General features: G+C 38.8%; 1 protein-coding gene across 18 annotated transcripts in view; it reads left to right on the top strand.

Annotated features, from left to right (window-relative positions):
* The window catches only part of syne1b (spectrin repeat containing, nuclear envelope 1b), a 188368-nt gene that overhangs the window by 86134 nt on the left and 82766 nt on the right, over positions 1–19468 (top strand). For all 18 annotated transcript variants that reach the window (XM_067456126.1, XM_067456134.1, XM_067456132.1 and 15 more), the window contains 24 exons: positions 182–354; positions 2714–2867; positions 2961–3104; positions 3178–3342; positions 5260–5577; positions 5959–6114; positions 6679–6852; positions 8310–8636; positions 10026–10178; positions 10260–10427; positions 10678–10854; positions 10944–11090; positions 11496–11621; positions 11715–11891; positions 12282–12547; positions 12662–14822; positions 15260–15597; positions 15756–15900; positions 16008–16226; positions 16488–16756; positions 18275–18440; positions 18735–18890; positions 19014–19166; positions 19286–19468. In XM_067456126.1, coding sequence (XP_067312227.1) covers positions 182–354; positions 2714–2867; positions 2961–3104; positions 3178–3342; positions 5260–5577; positions 5959–6114; positions 6679–6852; positions 8310–8636; positions 10026–10178; positions 10260–10427; positions 10678–10854; positions 10944–11090; positions 11496–11621; positions 11715–11891; positions 12282–12547; positions 12662–14822; positions 15260–15597; positions 15756–15900; positions 16008–16226; positions 16488–16756; positions 18275–18440; positions 18735–18890; positions 19014–19166; positions 19286–19468 — 6615 coding nt within the window. The remainder of the gene's footprint in view (positions 1–181; positions 355–2713; positions 2868–2960; positions 3105–3177; positions 3343–5259; positions 5578–5958; positions 6115–6678; positions 6853–8309; positions 8637–10025; positions 10179–10259; positions 10428–10677; positions 10855–10943; positions 11091–11495; positions 11622–11714; positions 11892–12281; positions 12548–12661; positions 14823–15259; positions 15598–15755; positions 15901–16007; positions 16227–16487; positions 16757–18274; positions 18441–18734; positions 18891–19013; positions 19167–19285) is intronic.

The following is a 19468-nucleotide window of genomic DNA, read 5'->3' as shown; positions in this document are numbered from 1 at the left end:
TTAAAAACTACACTACTGAAATGTTTATTGTTGAATCATACATACATACTTCTTTTGTAGTGGACAATATACAGTGTGCAGTATTCAGTCAGCACAGGACTACATTCTGAACATTTTAAGTATTTGACTTTGATTTCATGGCCCTTATGTTGTTGACATAATAAATGCATACGTTACCCAGGCTTTACTGACGGCACGTCAAGAGAAGGAAATTCAGCTGAAAATGCTGCTAACAAGAGGAGAGTCGGTTCAGAGGAACACCTCAGCTGAGGGTGTACCTCTCGTCCGCCAACAAATCGAGGACCTCAAGGACTCCTGGGATGGACTGCTGTCAGCGTCAATTCAATGCAAAAGGTTAATGCTGTCTATTAAAAATCAGCGCATTTTTTTATTAATTAATTTAATTAGCAAACTTTATATCACTGGATATTACAAAAACCAGCAGCCATATCACCCTGTAGCCCAAGACTGGTTTCCCACTGAAGCTAAGCAGGGCTGAGCCTGGTCAGTACCTGGATGGGAGACCAACTAGGTGTCTGCTGGTAGAGGTGTTAGTGATGCCAGTAGGGGGCGCTCACCCTGTGGTCTGTGTGGTTCCTAACACCCCAGTATAGTGATGGGGACACTATACTCACAAAGAGCACCGTCCTTCAGATGAGACGCTTAACCGAGGTCCTGACTCTCTGTGGACGTTAAAAATCCTAGAATGTCCTTCGGAAAAAGAGTAGGGGTGTAACCTCGGCATCCTGGCCAAATTTGCCCATTGGCCTCTGTTCATCATGGCCCCCTAATCATCCCCCTTTCCTGATTGGCTTCATCACTCGGTCTCCTCTCCATCAATCAGCTGGTGTGTGGTGGGGGTTCTGCCGCAATATGGCTGCCATCGCATCATCCAGGTGGATAATGCACATTGGTGGTGGTTGAGGAGATTTCCTCCTTCTATATGTAAAGCGCTTTGAGTGCCTTGAAAAGCACAATATAAATGTAACAAATTATTAATTAATTTAAAAAAATAAAAATAAATTCTCTCTCTCTCTCTCTCTCTCTCTCTCTCTCTCTCTCTCTCTCTCTCTCTCTCTCTCTCTCTCTCTCTCTCTCTCTCTCTCTCTCTCACATCTGTGTCAGTCTCCTATGCTGTTGACATAAAAAATACAGTGCAGCGCTTCTGTCAGAGCTACACCAGCACACCATTGGCTGATACTGTTCACGTGATCGCCACAATGCATGCGTTGTTCAGGAGCTGACCAAACTGTGTGTAGGAGACCGACACAGGCTAGAAGAATTTCTTGAATAAAGTCGTTATTTTTGTTTGTTTTTTGAACACAAAAAGTCTTCTCATCGCTTCATAAAATTAAGGTTGAATCACTGGAGTCACATGCACTATTTTAACGATGCTTTTACTTCCTTTATGGACCTTGAAAGTGTTCATTAAAGGTCCCATTCTTCGCGTGTTTTTGAAGCTTTGATTATGTTTACAGCAAGCGGCAACCTCCCGCGATCTCTCTTGAAGCCAATACGGAAGTAATGTAAACTGCAATTCCTCAACTGGCCGCTAGGGACAGGCTCCAGAAGGGAGCAGAATCTCATTGAGCCCCATGTTAAAATTCTCAACTTTAAAGCAGAAAAAACATGTTTACAGCCTGGTACAAATTGTAGTTTTGGCTTATAAGGCTAATTTTGATCTTCATGACAACTGTGAGGGGGGTGAATTTTTTTATAACTCATTCGTTTACGTTATATAAAGCCTTAAAGTTCTGCATAATTAAGGGCGTGATTACAGGTGGATAGCCATTTATCTGCCGTCTATAGTTATTGCGTCACCTCCGCTCCGCGCACATCCCGCCTTTTTGCCCATTTTCTGTTATGCGGGAGTGACACGTGACGACTCGCTCACAAGATGGCAACGCCCAGCTCGACTCTACTTTAAGCTTCAGAACGGCTTATCAGAATCCTATGGGTGACGTCACGGACACTACGTCCATATTTTTTTAAAGTCTATGGTTTACAGTGTGCAATGTAACATGAGTTCATGTTTCGCGTGTAAAAAAACACAGTATTTTTCACACAATTTCCTTATCTGTACACCGCTGTTTCCTCTGTCCTAAAAACGGCCTGATGATTTCCTTGTTCTATGAAGTCCCTCCTTCAGAAACACATAAAGGAGTTCTGATTGGGCCAGCGCTTCGCGTGTTGTGATTGGACAGCAGCTTAGCGCACTTTGCTCGGAAAGGTCCCGCCTCTTACCATAACGGGGAGATGGGCGGAGGGTTACTCAACAAGCGGTTCTAGTGACGTCATTACAGCAGGAAGTGCAGGGCTGTAGTCCAAACCGGCCATTCGTTGTAGGCTTTGAAAGGGAACTTCTGTTAAATAAAATATCTCGCTTGGCATTGAACTTTGAGCTTTATAATTTTACAGGTATTATTTATGCTCTAACAGCAACATTACCCACTAACTAAAGTTTGAAAGATGGAATCGCAAAGAACCGAACCTTTAAACTGCTGTCTATAGAGAGGTCAGAGAGCCTTCGAATTTCATCCAAAATATCTTCATTTGTGTTTTGAAGATGAACAATAGTCTTACGGGTTCTAAACATGAGGGCGAGGAATTAATGACAGAATTGTAATTTTTGGGTGAGCTAACCCTTTTTTCAGTTCTTTGCTGAAGTTGAATTAGCTACTGTATTAAAGGGTGTTATGTTTGACTTTGACAGTCAACTGGAGGGCGCTCTGTCACAGTGGACCAGTTACCAGGAGGATGTGCGTCAGTTTGTGAGCTGGATGGAGACTGTGGAAGAGACTTTAAACTCTGCAGACAAACAGTGTTCTGAAATGAGAGACAAAACTACCAACCTGGGCAAAGCCAAAGTACGGTGTTATTGTCAAGGAGTTTCTGAATCATTTATAGTTGTATTTTTTATAAATGTCTGTCCTTTCTTACAAACATTATCCTCATTTCAGTTGCTCTTAGAGGACGTTTTAAGTCACAGCAGCGTTCTGGACGTCATATCCATGAAGGGATCCAACATGGCAGAGCACTATGTCACCCAGCTAGAGATTCAAGACCTGCAAGAGCGCTATAACATTGTCAAAAACAAAGCCCAGGTATAATGCATCCCTCATTTGCCGTCATATAGAATATTTAGCGTGTGTTAATGCACAATTTTTTCTTCCACAGTGTGCAGTTGCCAAAGCGGAAGAGCTGGTGTTGGCCCATCAGGAGTACCAGCGTAGTCTGCATGAGTTTAAAGACTGGCTGGAGCAACAGCAGGAGAGACTGAGCTGCTACACACAGCTGGAGGGAGACACAGAGACTCTAGAGGACACGCTACGCAAACTACAGGTCAGAAGATTTTTTGTCTAAAAATTAGTTTATTATTTAAAAAAATTATTTGTTATTTTTAGAAAAAAAGTATTTTCCAAATAATTTAATATGTCATTAACAAACACTATCATGCTTAAGATGGGATAAGTAGTGCGTGTATATTAAAGCTACACTGTGTAACTTTTTTGGTTTATTCTTAGCTAAAAACACTTAGTTCTTCAAAAATATATGTGCTCATTAATGTATATTTACTTCTTTCAAGTAATAAAGTATTCTCGTAAGTTTATAATATACCACTGAAAATACATACGGGTGAGGGGTTCGAATGCCGGTCGCCATGTTGCCCCTCCATCTCGAAAGTACATTAGCCAAAGAGGGACATACCCGTAAATTTAAGCTTTGCCTTTCGCGTTTTAACACTCGATGGCACCGTGTTGAATGTGAAGAGGGGGGTTGCCATGTTAATCTTGGACTAAATCGGCCACCGTAGGAGTTAAAACAAAATCAGAATTGAGAGGAACAGAAATTATTATTCACGGGATGGTCATATACCTTTACACCTCTTGATGGGGGAAAATATCACTCAGTGTAGCTTTAAAATATACATTTTTATACAAATATAAATACAATTCTTATGACAATCAAATTTTAAACTAAACGTTTGAAATGACATTAACTAATGATTTATTATATATTACTTTTTTAAATAAGATTTACTAGTAAATATTAATGCACTGATATAGAGATTTTGCTTAATTTGGATAGTCGATTATTTTTATGTTTTTATTGTAAAATCTGCTATTAAAATCGCAAAAAAATATTCTGTTGCTTTAAAAAAATGCTCATAATAAAGTTACAATCTAAAATGGCTAGAATAGGTAAATATCAGACATCAAAACCTTAAATAATATATGGTAGAAAGATGTATAATTGCTTCTGCTGACATAGCCAAAATATATATTTTTTAATATATATTTAGATTTATATTGTATATTATATTCAGAAACTGGTAGTTAAGTCAATTCTAAAAGTAAAATGAATTTGATGATTTTTAAGAAAATAATAGTTATTAAAGGAAAAAAAGAAGAAGTATGATTTTATTTTACATTGTGATATTTTTAGTATAATAATAATAATTTTTAGGTTAGATTAATATATTAATAACTAATTTTGTTTATAATCTGCTTTATATTTAAATTATTTCATAAAAATGTAAATACACTGCAAAAAATTTGTTTCTTACTTAGTATTTGTGTCTTGGTTATAGTCTAAATATCAAAAAATTCTTACATTAAGAAACATTTACTAGGCAAGTAAAAATGATTGTCTTGTTTTGGGGAAGTAAAACAACAACTCAAAAGGCAGAGAGTTTTTGCTTAAAATAAGATAAATAATCTGCCAATGGGGCAAGTAAAATAATGTTGTTTTAAGATTATTATTATTTTTACCCCACTGGCAGATTATTTTGCTTATTTTAAGCAAAAACTCTGCATTTTGAGTTATTTTTTCCCAAAACAAGACAATTACTTTTGCTTGTCTAGTAAATACTTCTTGTTTTAAGAATTTTTAGATATTTGGACTAGAAACAAGATGAAATACTAAGTAAGAAAATTACTTTTTTGAAAATGTTTTATGTATTTTATATTTAAATTATTAAAAATTTTCATGTTTTTTTATTATATAATTTTAGTTATAGTTTTAAGCCATCCTGCAGCCCCTTGGAAGCCCCCTTAGTGGACCCCTGGTTTAAAATGACTGATTTAAAGAAATGCCATTATTGGTCAATGACTGATGGCAGATGTGATCTACAATGTATTGTGCATCCATATTCCTATTTACAGTTTTTTTTTTGTAATTATAAATTGCTGAGTAGTTTGATTATTTGTAGTTTTATTATAAAAATGCATTAGAGAAATAACTAATATCCATCTTCAGGAGCTGCAGGTGCACTGCACAGAAGGTCATGCCCTGCTCAACACACTGCTGGTGACCCGAGAGCAGGTTATTCCCTGGGGCGTCCCGCAGTTAGAGGACCGATGCTTGGAGACAGTCCAGCAGGAGTGGGGCTCGTATCAGGCCCGGCTGGGTGAGACCCGATCTCAGCTCAACAGCGCTCTGGCCAAACTCCGGCAGATTGAGCAGAAGTTCCAGCGGCTGGATAACTGGCTCAAGGGGATGGAAACTAAAGGACAGTTACGCTCCGGCCGTCGCTCTGACAGAGCAACAAAAGAGGCACAGCTACATCTCCTGAAGGTTGGAACAGGAAACATTCACTGAAAGAAAGAAAAATGGTGTAGGATTTAGTATATTTCACAAATAGTCAGAAAGAAATGACACTTAACGCATTGAATTAAATGTGAAATTATGAAATAGAAAGACTTGGAATAGTATTTTGTATTTTTATTTGCTACTTCAAAAAATAACAGTACTTTAGACCATAGTTACCATAAATCTGTTTTGGTACACCAAAGGTTATAGGTTCAAACCCAAAAAGAAGTTATTCTGTTGCATTATTTTCCTGTTACCATTGTGAAGCTGCTTTGAAACAATTTGCAATGCAAAAAGTGCTATATAAATAAAGGTGACTTGATATGTATGGAGACAGTGATATATTGTTGTGATTTGTTTCTTCAGGGTTGGCACGAGGAGGTGCTGGCATATCAGGAGGAGATCGAGGGTCTCAGTGTCTTGGCCCAACAGGTTTTAGAAGAGATGCCCATAAGCAGCAGAGTCAGCGCTAGAGCCACACAACTCACATCACGCTATCATGCCCTGCTGCTACACCTGCTGGTACACTTTAAACACACATTTATCGAGCTAACTAAATAAAGACATGTCATAAACCTTCTATAAAGTGTTTATAAATCTGATTGTAATCACCTTAGACTAATCCCAACGCTGAAAAACATTTGCACAATTTTAGAATAAAAAGAAAAACTGTATTTACTCTATTTATGAATAATTTTTCCTAGGGGTTGTGTGGGATTTAGCTACATGTAACTTAATTTGTACCCAAAGTATAGATAAGTAAACCCACAAAAAAACATTAAGATGGCATCTAAATCGGGACATATCATATAATTATTTAGTTTTTAAATAAACCCATTTATAATTTTATGAAAGATTAAACATAACTAAAACCTTACCCCTAAAAGACAACCTGAGGCATTATTATTATTATTATAATTTACTTACATTATTTAGCACCCTTTCCTTCAAGAATATCGTATCATAATGAAGTCAGATTTAGCAAATGTTTTGGGATATTCTGCCTATAAAGTAATGTGAAAAGCACACATACTGCACAATGTTAACAATGCAGAATTGAACTATTAATGTTATCTGTGTTTGCAGGACACTATCAAGCTGCTGAAGGAGGAAGTGTCCAGTATTGAAGAATCTCAGAGTGTCTTTATCACCTTCTCTGATTGGTTGAGCACAGCACAAAAGAACTTCAGCAGTGTGACTACTACTACCATTGATGTGGTGGATCGTGTTTCCATGGAGAAGAAGATGAAAAAATTAGAGGTTTGACAAATATGATAGGGATGATCTTTGGTTATTTAGAATAAGCAGCTTTAGACTTTCAAGTTTTTATTTTTTATTAACAAAATTAATAATTTTATTGCATTATATTCGCTTCCGTGTTTCTAAACGCAGGGCTCCAGACTGTAGCCAAATATATACTATTGAATGTGAATATTAAACTGCAAAATACTATTTAAATATTACTCCTGCTGCTACATGTTCTGCGTCTCTGTGTGGATGACGAGCGCTGATGCACGGGCGCACACACACACACACACACAGTCAAACACGCACACATGACGCTCGCTGTTTTTTTAGCCTCTGCCATGTCACTATATTGAGGACAGGAAGGCATAAACCGTCACTTCATGAGGCTTTATCGTTTCATTTGAGAAAACTCATATCATGAACATAGACACTTCACGGCAACCTGTCAAAATTAAAGTTTGGTTTAACGCGAAGAAATTAACAGAAATATAGGCTATTAGACTACTGTTGTACATCTCTATGTAATAATAATGGCTCTACTAATAATAATAATTATGCCTAGATGGCTTTTTTTCAACAGCATACACCCTTTAAATGTTTATGTATTTTAAGAATGTCATTGAATGTAATACATTTTTAAAAATAGTTTAATGGTACTAAAATTGGTACAGAGTACCGTAAAATTGGTAGGCTATTGGTACCGACTACTGGAATTTTGCTGCTGCTATGAATGATGAGTTAGAGATGTGACCTTTCTTTACTATAAATCATTTATTCACAAAACTGTTCTCTCTAGCAAAAAAGCATTTTTTCAAGCTTATGGCTGTTCGATAGCGATATATGCATTTATTGTAGATGATAGATGAACTGTTAATAAATTAAATGCATGATCATATGACTTTTTGACTTTTTTTCATTTATAGAATGATATTGTGATATATCGTGGATGATTTTCTTGCAATATATCGTCAGTCACAGAATCATTGGTGTTGTGATATATCGTTAGCGTGGGCAAAATATCGTGATAGTACCGTATCGTGAGTTAACCTGTAATTCCCACCCCTATTTATAATGTTACAAAAGATTTCTATTTTAAAATAAATGCTGTTATATTCTATTCATCAAAGAATCCTGAAAAAAAAAATGATCACGGTTTTCACAAAAATATCAAGCATCACAACTGTTTTCAACATTGATAATAATATGATGATAATAAGAAAGTTTTATTGAGCAGCAAATCTGAATGATTTCTGAAGGATCATGTGACATTGAAGACTGCAGTAGTGATGCTGAAAATTCACCTTTGCAACAGGAATCAATTACATTTTTAAATACATTAAAATAGTTATTTTAAATATTCCTGTCTTCACTGTATTTTCGATAAAATAAATGCAGCTTAAGCATAAGAGACTTCTCACAGACTCTAAACACTAGTGTATATCCACTTATTACGTTTTTTTATGTCTCAGGCTCTGCAGGGTGATATGGAGCTGGGTCACACTTTCCTGAAGACCATGCGTGAAAAGACTGATCGTGCCATGACGTTCCTGGAGGAACCTGAGGCAGAGCAGCTCAAGGAGGAAGTCGACACCCGACTCTCCCAGCTGGAGGCGTTGATCAGAGCTCTGCGGTCAGAGCTTAGTGCCACAGAGAAATCTATACAGCTCTCCAAAGACTTCCTGGACAAATACAAGACTCAATCACAATGGCTCACAGAGACAAAATCACTGCTGGCGTCCCCTGTGGAGCCAAAGGCTGAACTTTATCAAAAAAAGGCTCAGCTAGCCAAATATAAGGTGAGCAAAAAAATTGTTTTTTGGGGGGTGAAAAATGGAGACGATTGCAGTGACTAAAGCGTTTTGAAATTGTCCACTTTTGACCACTTCCAGAGGTAGTCGAAAAACACATTCAGCCGGATTGCTTTCGTAGTGTAGACGATCATGTGTTCGAATGTGTTCAAATAGCCACAAAAGACCGTCAAACTGTTTAAACTATTTAAACTTTGTTGGCTAAAGACCCAGGTTTGATTTGAAGATGGAAAACGCACCAATCACAATGTTCTCTCACCATTCCTGATTCTAAGACGCATTCACTGTGTTCGTTGTGGTCTTGTGGCTGTCAGAGCAGAAACAAAAGCTGCTGCTCGCTGTGTGTTTTCCCGATGTCTCTGGTCGCACTCATATGTAAATTACGCAAGCTTCTATTGTCCATTAGATCAAATTAACTGGGGTCGAGAAACCCACCAAAGGAGGGTTGGTCAAAGGAGACAAAAGAAACAGATTCAATTTGTGTGAACATGAACAATTATGCATAGCTTCTAATACAACCATCTTCAGAGAGTCATGTAAACCCTTTACTGGTATTGCACGATATACCGGTACTAGAAAAGTATTGCGATACCCTGCTATTACAAACGGTACAATATGGACTTTTGTTAGTACCGGTATTTTAAGGAGGACAGCGCTATGAGCTGTATTTCTTAATTTGCGTCGGTGTGTGACAGCAGGTGTCAGGACGTGTGTGCAGAGCTCTGCTTCCACCGTTCGCTAAACATTGGAAGTAGACTCTGACCTGAAAAATCAGTTAAATTATAGAGTGCAGACTAAGTAAGCAGTTTTATATTTGATTATTACAATTTTTTCTTGACTTGCTACTGTTAAATAGACCTAATGTAGCTGAAAAATAAACTGTTTTTGTCATATTGTTTGTAATTTGCATTTTGTGCTTGTTTTTAAAAACAAAGATAGGCTACAATTAAAAATCTATATTATAATTATAAAATTACATTTAAAAAGTATACAATTACTTGTATCATTAAATAAGATTTTGGCCATCCCAACCTGTTGAGAAGTGAAAGGTTAGTGAATGACATGATTGATAATGTGATCTTTGTAAGGATGTTCACACTGGCATGTAGTTATTATAGCAATAAGAGGAGGGAATGGTCAAAAACCAGGGCAGGAACATGCTGGCCAAGTGAAAAAAATAAAAATAAACAGTGAATAATAAGTTCTGCTGTCATAATATATTATTTAGTTTTTTTGTTTTGTTTTGTTTTTTACCATGGTATCGATTTAGTATCGGTATCGAGGTATTTTAGTCTGGTATTGTATCGAAGTCATAATTTTGGTATCGTAACAGCACTACCCTTTACTATGTCAAGTGCTTCCTTTGTCCCCCTCTAGACAATCCAGCAGACCATCCAATCCCATGAGTCGGCTATCAAATCGGTTATAGAGAAGGGAGATGCACTTCTTGAAACCATCCGGGACCCGTCTGTCAGCGAAAACATCGGCAAGCTGAAAACCGACTATCAAGACTTATGCAGTGATGCTAAGGTACTGTCATGCATAATGCAAGATCCTTTGAAAATGTGTGTCTGCTACCTGTCTTCCATGTGTTTTGCTGGTCTGTTGTAGGTCCATGTTCAAAGTTTGACGGAGAGCGTGAGAGAGCATGAGGACTATAACGGTGAACTACAAGAAGTAGAGAAATGGCTGTTACAGATGTCTAGCAGGCTGGTCACCTCTGATTCCATGCAAAGTGGCAATTTAGAGACGGCCACACAACAGCTAGCCAGACACAAGGTGTGTGCACTGTTATTATTGCTATTAATTATATCTTCCAGATATCCATTGAACAATAGCTATAGCTTGCAACAATACTTGCAAGCCATAAAACTACCATAAAATAAATAACAATCCATGCAGAAGTCACATAAACAATTTCATAGTCTGTTTTACTTTTGTATCACCTGGCATATTGCACTGTTTGTACATATATTTTTAAATACATATACAATGCATTTTAATTCTGTATTGGCATGTCTCTTCTTAGGCAATAATGGAGGAAATAGCGGGTTTCGAGGAGCGTTTGACCAGCCTGAAGGACAAAGGGGATCGTCTCACCAGTAGCTGCAAGGACCAAGTCCAGGCTAAGATCAGTCAGCAGATCCAGGCACACCAGCAGGGAACCAGAGACAGTTATTCGGCTATTTGCAGCACGGCTCAGCGTGTGAGCACCCCTGCTAATAAATAATCTCATTATCAGAAGTGTTGTCTTATTTATTTCATAGTCTAATGTTTCAAATTCTGGTTCATCAGGTGTATCAGAGTCTTGATCGTGAGCTCCAGAAGTACGTCAGCCATCAGGATACCCTGCAGCAGTGTCAGACGTGGCTGTCCACCGTTAAAGAGGAGATCCAGCTGCAGGCGCAGACTCCTTATGGCCTTCAGGAGGCTCTGAAACAGGTAGATGCCACAGAACATGAGAGTGATTCTGTGCTAACGGTTACAAACCAGTTAATATGTAATTATAAATTTATAAATTTAAATATATATATACACTTTTTTCTTGTGCTGTCAGACCTGTCAAGTGCCACCTGTCTAAGGTTCCTGCCAATTTATATAAATTCTTTGAACGGAAACATTTTTAGAAGCTCTTTCTGACAAAATACATGATTTATTGTACTGTATAATACCACAGACAAAAAAAATCTGGATTAAATTTAATATATAGGCCTATTACTATTTAAATAAGCAATACAGTTTTTTTTATAGATACAGTATAAATAATAAAATATACATCTATATTTTTTTAAATATATGTTTTTCACAACATGCTATTTAGTAACATTTTGACTACTTAATCCACAGGTGAAACACTTCAGGGCCCTACAGGAGCAGGCCAGTACATATCTTGACCTGGTTTGTTCAGTGTGTGATTTATCTGATGAGTCTGTAAGGGCTACAGCTGCCAAAATACAGCAAACCAAAACAATGGTGAGTTTGATCAGGCAGACTTAACTAACACTGCTTTGGGATGTAAAATGAATCTAGTTAATAATAATATATTTGACATTGTCAATTCTACAGATTGAGGAGAGGATAACCATTTCTCAAGAGCTGTCAGATAGCTGGAGGGAGATTAAAGAGCAAAAACAGGAACTCTCGACACTTTTCCAGGACATGGAACAGCAACTGCAAAGTCTCTCCAGGAGACCTGCGGAGCTGGAGCCCAAGATTGCACAAAACATGCTTGAGCAAGCCAAAGTAAATATATGTGTCTGATATTATACAAAAATATTTTTATATTTGATAATATGATATTATATAAAACACTTTTTTAAATGTATTTTTGTATATTTTAATGTCATGTATATCATTTTAAAGTAGAAACTATATAGTATATTAATATACTGTATATATTGGTAAATGTATCAGCAGAAGGGGACAAAAGCTACATGTTTCAAATTTGGAGCAAGTTATTAAATTTTGATGACAGATTATGACAGCAGACATTTTTATTTTTAGAATAACATGCACAGATGGATTGTGTACACAAAGAACAGGGAGATTTATTTATAACATAAAAGAGTCCAGTTTAATTTCTCATGTTGTCTCTCTTTTTACGCTTATCCTCTGTGCTAATGTTGCCTGTAGGAATTTGGCCAGCAGCTTCAAAGCAGACAAAGCACTCTGACTAAGATAACAGAGCTTGTGAGTAAGCTGACAGAAGGGAAGGAGACTCATGAGCATACAGAGATCGGTCGACTGAGTCATGCATGGCTGGAACTGTGCCATCAGGCTAACAAAATGCAGGCTCAGAGAGAGGAAGATCTGCAGAGGACTAAAGAGTATCATGACTGTATCAGTGCCATGGAAGCCCTCTTTGAACAGGTGTCCAAGGAATGGGATAACCTGGCCAGGTAGACCTATTTTTCAGGATTTAGTGTAAATGTATTCGTATGACTTTCGTATAACTTTTAATTAGTGCTAGATTGAAAGTGTAATTTGAGACTTATTCTTTCATGATTTTGTAGAACTGATGCTGAGAGTTCATCTAATCATTTGGAGGCTCTTCGGAAACTCTCAGTTGTTCTTAAAGAAAAGAAAAACACACTTGAGGACCTTAAAGAGCAGAAGCAAAAAGTAATGTACCACTTAAACCTGGATGACAAAGAGCTGGTAAAGGAGCAGATTGGCCACTTTGAGCAGCGATGGGCCCATCTAGAGAGCCTCATTGAGAGGAAGATCCAAGACTCTATTGTGACCCTTGAAGACATGGGCCAAGTTGAGGCCCGTTTAAGGGAAGCTTGCGAATGGGCAGAGGAGCAGCAACCTGCCCTGTCTGAAGCCATGAAGATGAGTCCTCCACCTGAGCTAGCACAGAGTTTTCTCTTTGACCATCTCACCATATGCAGTGAACTGGAAGTCAAGCAGCTTCTGCTGGCCCAGGCTATGAGCGATGCAGATAGGGTTTTAGCACACCTTGGGCTAAATGAAAGGCAAAGACTGCAGCAACTCATCTCAGAAACTCAAGCAGAAGTGGAGTCATTGAGCGTCAAAGTGGCTCAACGTAGGAAACATCTAAGCAAAGCCTTCACTGAGAGAACCCAGTTCCTGTTGGCTGTGAATCAGGCTATCACCTGGGTCCAACAGAATGAGAAGAAAGCACAAGCAGAGGAGTACATAGCCCTTCTTCCTGATGACCTATCTAAGCAGGTGAGGACATGCAGGAACATCCAAAGTAGCTTGAGGGCCTACCAGAGTGAGCTGACCTCCCTGTGGTCCCAAGGTAGGGATCTGATGAAAGATGCCTCTGAAGAGGAGAAATCAGAGATGCTAAACAAGCTCCAAGAGCTGCAGAATACCTTTGAGGTTGCCCTACAGAAATGTAGCCAAAGGCTTCAAGAGCTGGAAAAAGTGTTGGTGACCAGGAAGTACTTCAAAGCAGATCTTGAGAAGATATGCCAGTGGTTGAAGCAAGCTGATATTGTGACCTTCCCAGAGATCAACCTCATGAATGGAGATGCAGAATTAAGCTCGCAGCTTACAAAATACCAACAAATATTGGATCAAGCCATGGAATATGAGAACCTTCTGCTAACTGTGCAAAGAACGGGTCAAGAAATACTTCCCACTCTGAATGAAGTCGACCATTGCTACTTAGATGAGAAATTGATTGCTCTTCCTCAACAGTACAATAATGTTTTGGGATTAGCTAAAGAAAAACAGGAGAAAATACAGCAAGCCATTCTTGCCCGACAGGAATATGCCTCCTTTATTGATGTCACCCACAAAGCACTTAAAGAACTTGAGGAACAGTTCTACAACTTAGGAACGCAGTCTGTCAGCCTTAAGACTGAGGAAGTTGTCAGTCTTCAGGCAGATTATAAAGCCCTTTTAGAGGAGTTGACCAATCTCGGACAAGCCGTCAGTGAGCTTAACCAAAAGAAAGAGGGATTTCGAAGCACTGGTCAACCTTGGAGACCTGAAGAAATGACCCAACTGGTTAGCCTTTACAACGGACTAAAAAGATTGATTGAGCAAAGGGTAGAACATCTCGACGACACTCTGGAATCTTTCGAGGACCATCAAGCCATGGCTATGCAAGTTGATTCTGAGCTGAAGGCCACCAAAGAGCAACTGGTGAAGGTCAATGCAGAGACGCAGTCAGCTGAGGAGAGATTGAAAAACTATCATTCCCTGGCCGCTAGTCTTCAAGGTGCCAGCTCTCACCTCACTCGACTTATGGAGCAGATGGATGACCTGGTATCCCACATCGATACCGCTGCACATGAGGCTTCAAAGCAGCGGGTGACCTCTTGGCAGGAAGAGCTTCAGTCCTTACAGTCAGCTGTTGGAGAACTAATTGTGGAGTGTGAAAACAGGTTTGTGCAGAGTAAAGATTTTGAGACCGAAGTTAATCGGACCTTAACTTGGCTCCAGCAAATCAAAGATGAACTTGGCTCTGAAGTGGTGGTAGACGTCAAGATTGAGAAGGTCCAGGAGGAAATTCGGAAGCAACAGATAATGCAAGAGGAAGTGCAGTCGAGGCTGAGGATAGTGGCAGCTCTTAGCACCAGAGAGAAGCAGAAGTACACCAGTGCCAATGAGCTTGTTCCTGCTCATGTCGATTCAAGTCTGCAAGAGATGGCCAAGCTGGAGGCTGATGTTCAACGTGCCCTTAGTTCCAAGCAGGCAAGTTCTATAAAAACCATCAATTAAACCAAGACTATTAGTTAAAGAACAAAAAGAGTATAGTATGCTGTATTTTAGATACTCTGCCTCAACATGGGATTCTGGTGTGCCTACCAGGCCTCTTAATAAGATAGGCCAGAAAGAGTTCCTTAGTCAACCAATGGGGTTCCCCTACACGCTTAAAAATAAAGGTTCTTTATTGGCATATATGGTTCTGCAAAGAACCTTAAATGTCCAAGGAACCTTTCCATTGCACAAAAGTTTATTTAAAGTGGAAAAATTCTTCCCACTTAGAAAAAATAGGGATTTTAAGAACTGTTCCATGAACGGTTCTTGGGGGAACCCAAAATGGTCCTTCTATGGCATATGAAACCTTTTGGAACCTTTATTTAACAATGTAGCTTACTAACTAATGGATCAAAATGTTTCTCTTATAGATTACATTAGAGCAGGCTCTTGCCTTGTGCCAGAAGTATCACTCCAGAATGCAAACAGCATGTGAGTGGCTGGAGGATGCTGTGGGCTTCTTGCAGCAGGCCAGTCTAGGGGTGGATGTGGAGAACTACGAGGAGTGTTTGAGGCAACAAGAAGATATCATGGCCACTGAACGGGAGTTCCTGGGTGTTCTTGAGGAGCTGGAATCGTTGCCACCTCAACTTGAAAACCTGGTCAACCCTACAGCCAAAGAGCAGCTTCGACTTAGTGTGGAGTCTGCACAGCAGAGAGGTGTGGAGGTCAGAGACCAGCTGCAGTGCCACCAAGACATTTTAAACAGGTACATTTTGTACCCAGTACAGTTTTCCAGAACATTTTGAGTGCTTAGATATATTAAGGGTTATAGTAAATTGACCCAAGTTTCATGCTAATAAAGACTGCTATTGTAGTTCGTTGTAGGCCTGAATTATAATCAAAGTTATAATTTGACCTTTTCAGCTGTGTTGCCCAGTGGAATTCATATCAGGAGGCCAGACAGACAGTTATTGAGCTGATGAATGAGGCAGAGAAGAAGCTTACAGAGTTTTCCACAGCCAAGGCTGCAACCGGCCTTGAAGCTGAAGAGAAACTCAGGAGTCATAAGGTGAGCTAAGTCAGCCATATTGATATTCTTGTTTTGAGAAAATAAATGTAATCAACTGTCTACATGATGATAAACCAATTGAAAATGTCTTCAACTTTGGCCTGCAGTCGTTAGTATCCATGGTGAACAGTTTCCAAGAAAAGTTGACTGGTCTGGAAGAGCAAGCATCACAGTTAGAGCAGATTGGAAGTGATGCCAGTAAAGCCACCATAAGTCGATCCATGACCACAGTGTGGCAGCGCTGGACCAGGTTACGAAGTGTAGCACGAGGCCAAGAGAGGGTGCTGGAGGATACGGCCCATGAATGGAGAACTTTCAGAGAAAAGGTGCAGTTTCACTTTTGGACAAATATTGCTGGACTCCCCATTTCATATTATGTTGCTCTGTCCCTACTTAAATTAAGTAAATGTTTTTTATATATATATATATATATATATATATATATATATATATATATATATATATATATATATATATATATATATATATATATATATATATATATAAAATGTAATGGTACAAGCACAAACAGGTTGATATCACAAAGAATTATAAAGTATTTTAAACACGACAACTATGTTTTTCAGATGATGAAGGTTAGAGCTGTAACAGAAGAACTGAAGAGCCGTGTTCCTGATTGTACTGCTGAAAAAGCCTCCAAAGCCACGCTGCAGTCACATCTGGACCAATATGAGCTGGTTGGTCAGGACTTAGAGAGGGAGCTGTCTTCTCTAACTCTCCTACGACAGTATGCGCTCAGCCTGCTAAATGATGTGGAGGTCTCCGTGCCAACGGCTGATCATGAGCGATTACCAAGTCTGAAGGAGATTAAAGCAATGCACGATCAGCTAGAGAGGTGTGTAATCTTTCTCCAAACCAATGCAAACCAATAATTATGAAATCTGGCACCAAAATTGTATTATGCATAGTTCAAAATAGTACTTTTAAAACCTGTCAAAGAAAAGAACAAAAGTGTTATTAAAGAATTTATCGCAACACTGAAATTGGCTAATACTAATATTTTGCAATATTAGTTCAAATATTTATTTAACTGCCCACTACAGTAACCAATGTATTTGTAGCATATGCAAATAGTAAAAACTTATGACTGACCAGTTTATTGTCAGTGTAGTTTTGCTTCCAATATTGGCTTAAAGTTGTCATGAACTGGCTTTTTTAATTATTTTATATTGTTGTCTGAGTTCAACTAATGATGTTCGTGTGGTTTTTACATTCAAAAACATCATAACTAATAAGTAATAGGCTATTTCCTACACTGGTTTTGAGGCTCTCTCCAAAACGCTGGGTTTTGATGGGTGTGATGCACTGGAGACTTGGAAGTAAACGCCCACGGCTAGGATTGGATAAGATTTGTATATTTAATGAGCTTAAGCTCCCCTGTCAGTTCAGTGACATGAGAGAGGAGAGATTGAGGGAGAAGCGGCAACCAAAATTATCTCGATCGTAAATGTCTTTATCAAACAAACACAATGTTTTATTTCTCATAGACCTGCGATTTATTGGACTATTATTTTTATATTACACATAGCCCGCACGATCGGGCGATATAAGCATGAACGCCGTGCACACACATACACGTTCGGCGCGCTCCGCCCTTCAGATGTCAGCTCGAGAGAGACTGAGAGAGAAAAGTGGAACAAGAACAGAATATAATGAGATTCATCGGCCTGCCAGGCTTTGCGATCGATGGCCCATACGTGTCTGAGTCCAGCGTGTGAAAGGTGTTCTGTTAGACACGTACAGATAAGCAAAACGATTTATAGCAATGCAGTACTATTACATATAAAAACATGTTTTACTTACATGTGTGTTGCACTAAATCCAGCATCGACCGGAGATTTGTTTACAAACAATCCCGCAGTGAAATAAAGTGAGCATGTCTTCCCCATGTGAGCTGGAACTCACGTTCAACCACTAATTCCTAATATTAGCGATGCAGCGACTGTGTTCTTCCACAACCAGGAATTGCGCAATATCTTAATATTCCTCAGCATATTTATTGTTGTTGAGCAGCTTGCACGAGCCCTCCATGAGTCGGTGAGCGGGGCTACTGGATTAGACACACTATAGATTCTGTAGAGGCGGTGTTTCGTCGTGCACTGACAACAGTATGAAGCACAGGACCATTTGCTGAGTCTGGTGTCTATAAAAGCTTTTATTTGACTAACAAGGACGTTTTCAGCTCTGAAACTTAGAGGATATTCTTATATTACCAGGACCTTTTATATTTCAAAAGGTCAAGGGAAAGTTGATTCCTCAATCCATCACCCCTTTAAACAGAACAATACTGATAATTGGGCTGTACCAGAATTATTGACTGGATGCTAATCTGTACAATATGCGTCTCTTGTAGTCTCCTGCAGAAAGCCAGAACAGGAAAGGCTCGGGTCCAGCAGGAACTATCTGACAGGGAAGGTGTGGAGAGAGGACTGAGTCTGGTCAAGAGCTGGATCCAGGACTCCAGGGAGCTCCTGCTGAACCCCACATCTGATCTGGATATCCTCACACAAGAATTAGAGGTGAAGAAAATCTGTGAAGCAGTTTTCAGAATCAAACAATATTTGTTTCAATATTATTATATTTCAATAACTTTAATATGCAACACTGTTGACTCAATTTTGTATGTTTAATTAGGTAAAGTTAAGCTCATTGCATTGTGTACCCAATCCAGTATTTCTAAATTTTAACTTATGTATTGTGTCATCCTAGTTTTTCATGCATATAGAAGATTTACATATTGTGCATAGTAGTAGAATGTACATAGAATGGTAGAATGAATTTGCCTATCTTAATTGTATTTTAAACTTGTGTAGGTGATGCATGGAGAGCTGATCACTCATCGTCAGAATGTGGACAAGCTTGCAGAGCAGCAGCAAAGTAAATACTTGGACCTGTACACTATTTTACCATCAGAGATCTCAATGCAACTGGCTGAAGTGTCCCTGGCACTGGGATCCATTGAGGACCAGGTACAGGTTTTATTGTTTTCATAGTGGATTAATTGGCAGTTTCTTACAAAAAGAACAATGTTTTGAACAATATTACTTATACTTCATATTATAAGATAGCAATTAATTCATCCATACCTTTAGGTTCAAGCCAAGGAGAGAGACATCCAGAAGACCAGAGTTATCAAAGAAGAGTTCAATTCCAGAATTCATGATGTGTCTGAAAAGTTGAAGACCGTCTCTACCACTCTGAAGGAAAAGGCTACTGATATTGACCAGGCCAAAGATGAGGCCAGGGTAAGTGTTGCATCCTAATAATCTTTATATTCATAACATTTGAATGTGTTTTCTATGAACAAATGTCCACTGCCTTGAATGACTATATAAAGTACTTGAACTTGTTTCTATATTTCTAGCGTCTCTGTGATGAACTTGATGTTTGCGGAAGAAATCTCTCTGAGCTAGAAGGCGCACTGCAGGACTTTGGTCGCCGTAACCCTCTGATAGCCAGACAGCTGGCTGATGCAATTGCCAAATTACGGGAGATCCATCATCACACTCTTCGACTGGCTGAATATAAGACTATATGGCTGAAGAAG

The sequence above is a fragment of the Pseudorasbora parva genome, chromosome 10 (assembly GCF_024679245.1).
Source record: "Pseudorasbora parva isolate DD20220531a chromosome 10, ASM2467924v1, whole genome shotgun sequence".
NCBI classification, from domain to species: Eukaryota; Metazoa; Chordata; class Actinopteri; order Cypriniformes; family Gobionidae; genus Pseudorasbora; species Pseudorasbora parva.
The sequence above is the reverse complement of the archived record's forward strand: the minus strand, read 5'-3'. Positions and strand labels throughout refer to the sequence as shown.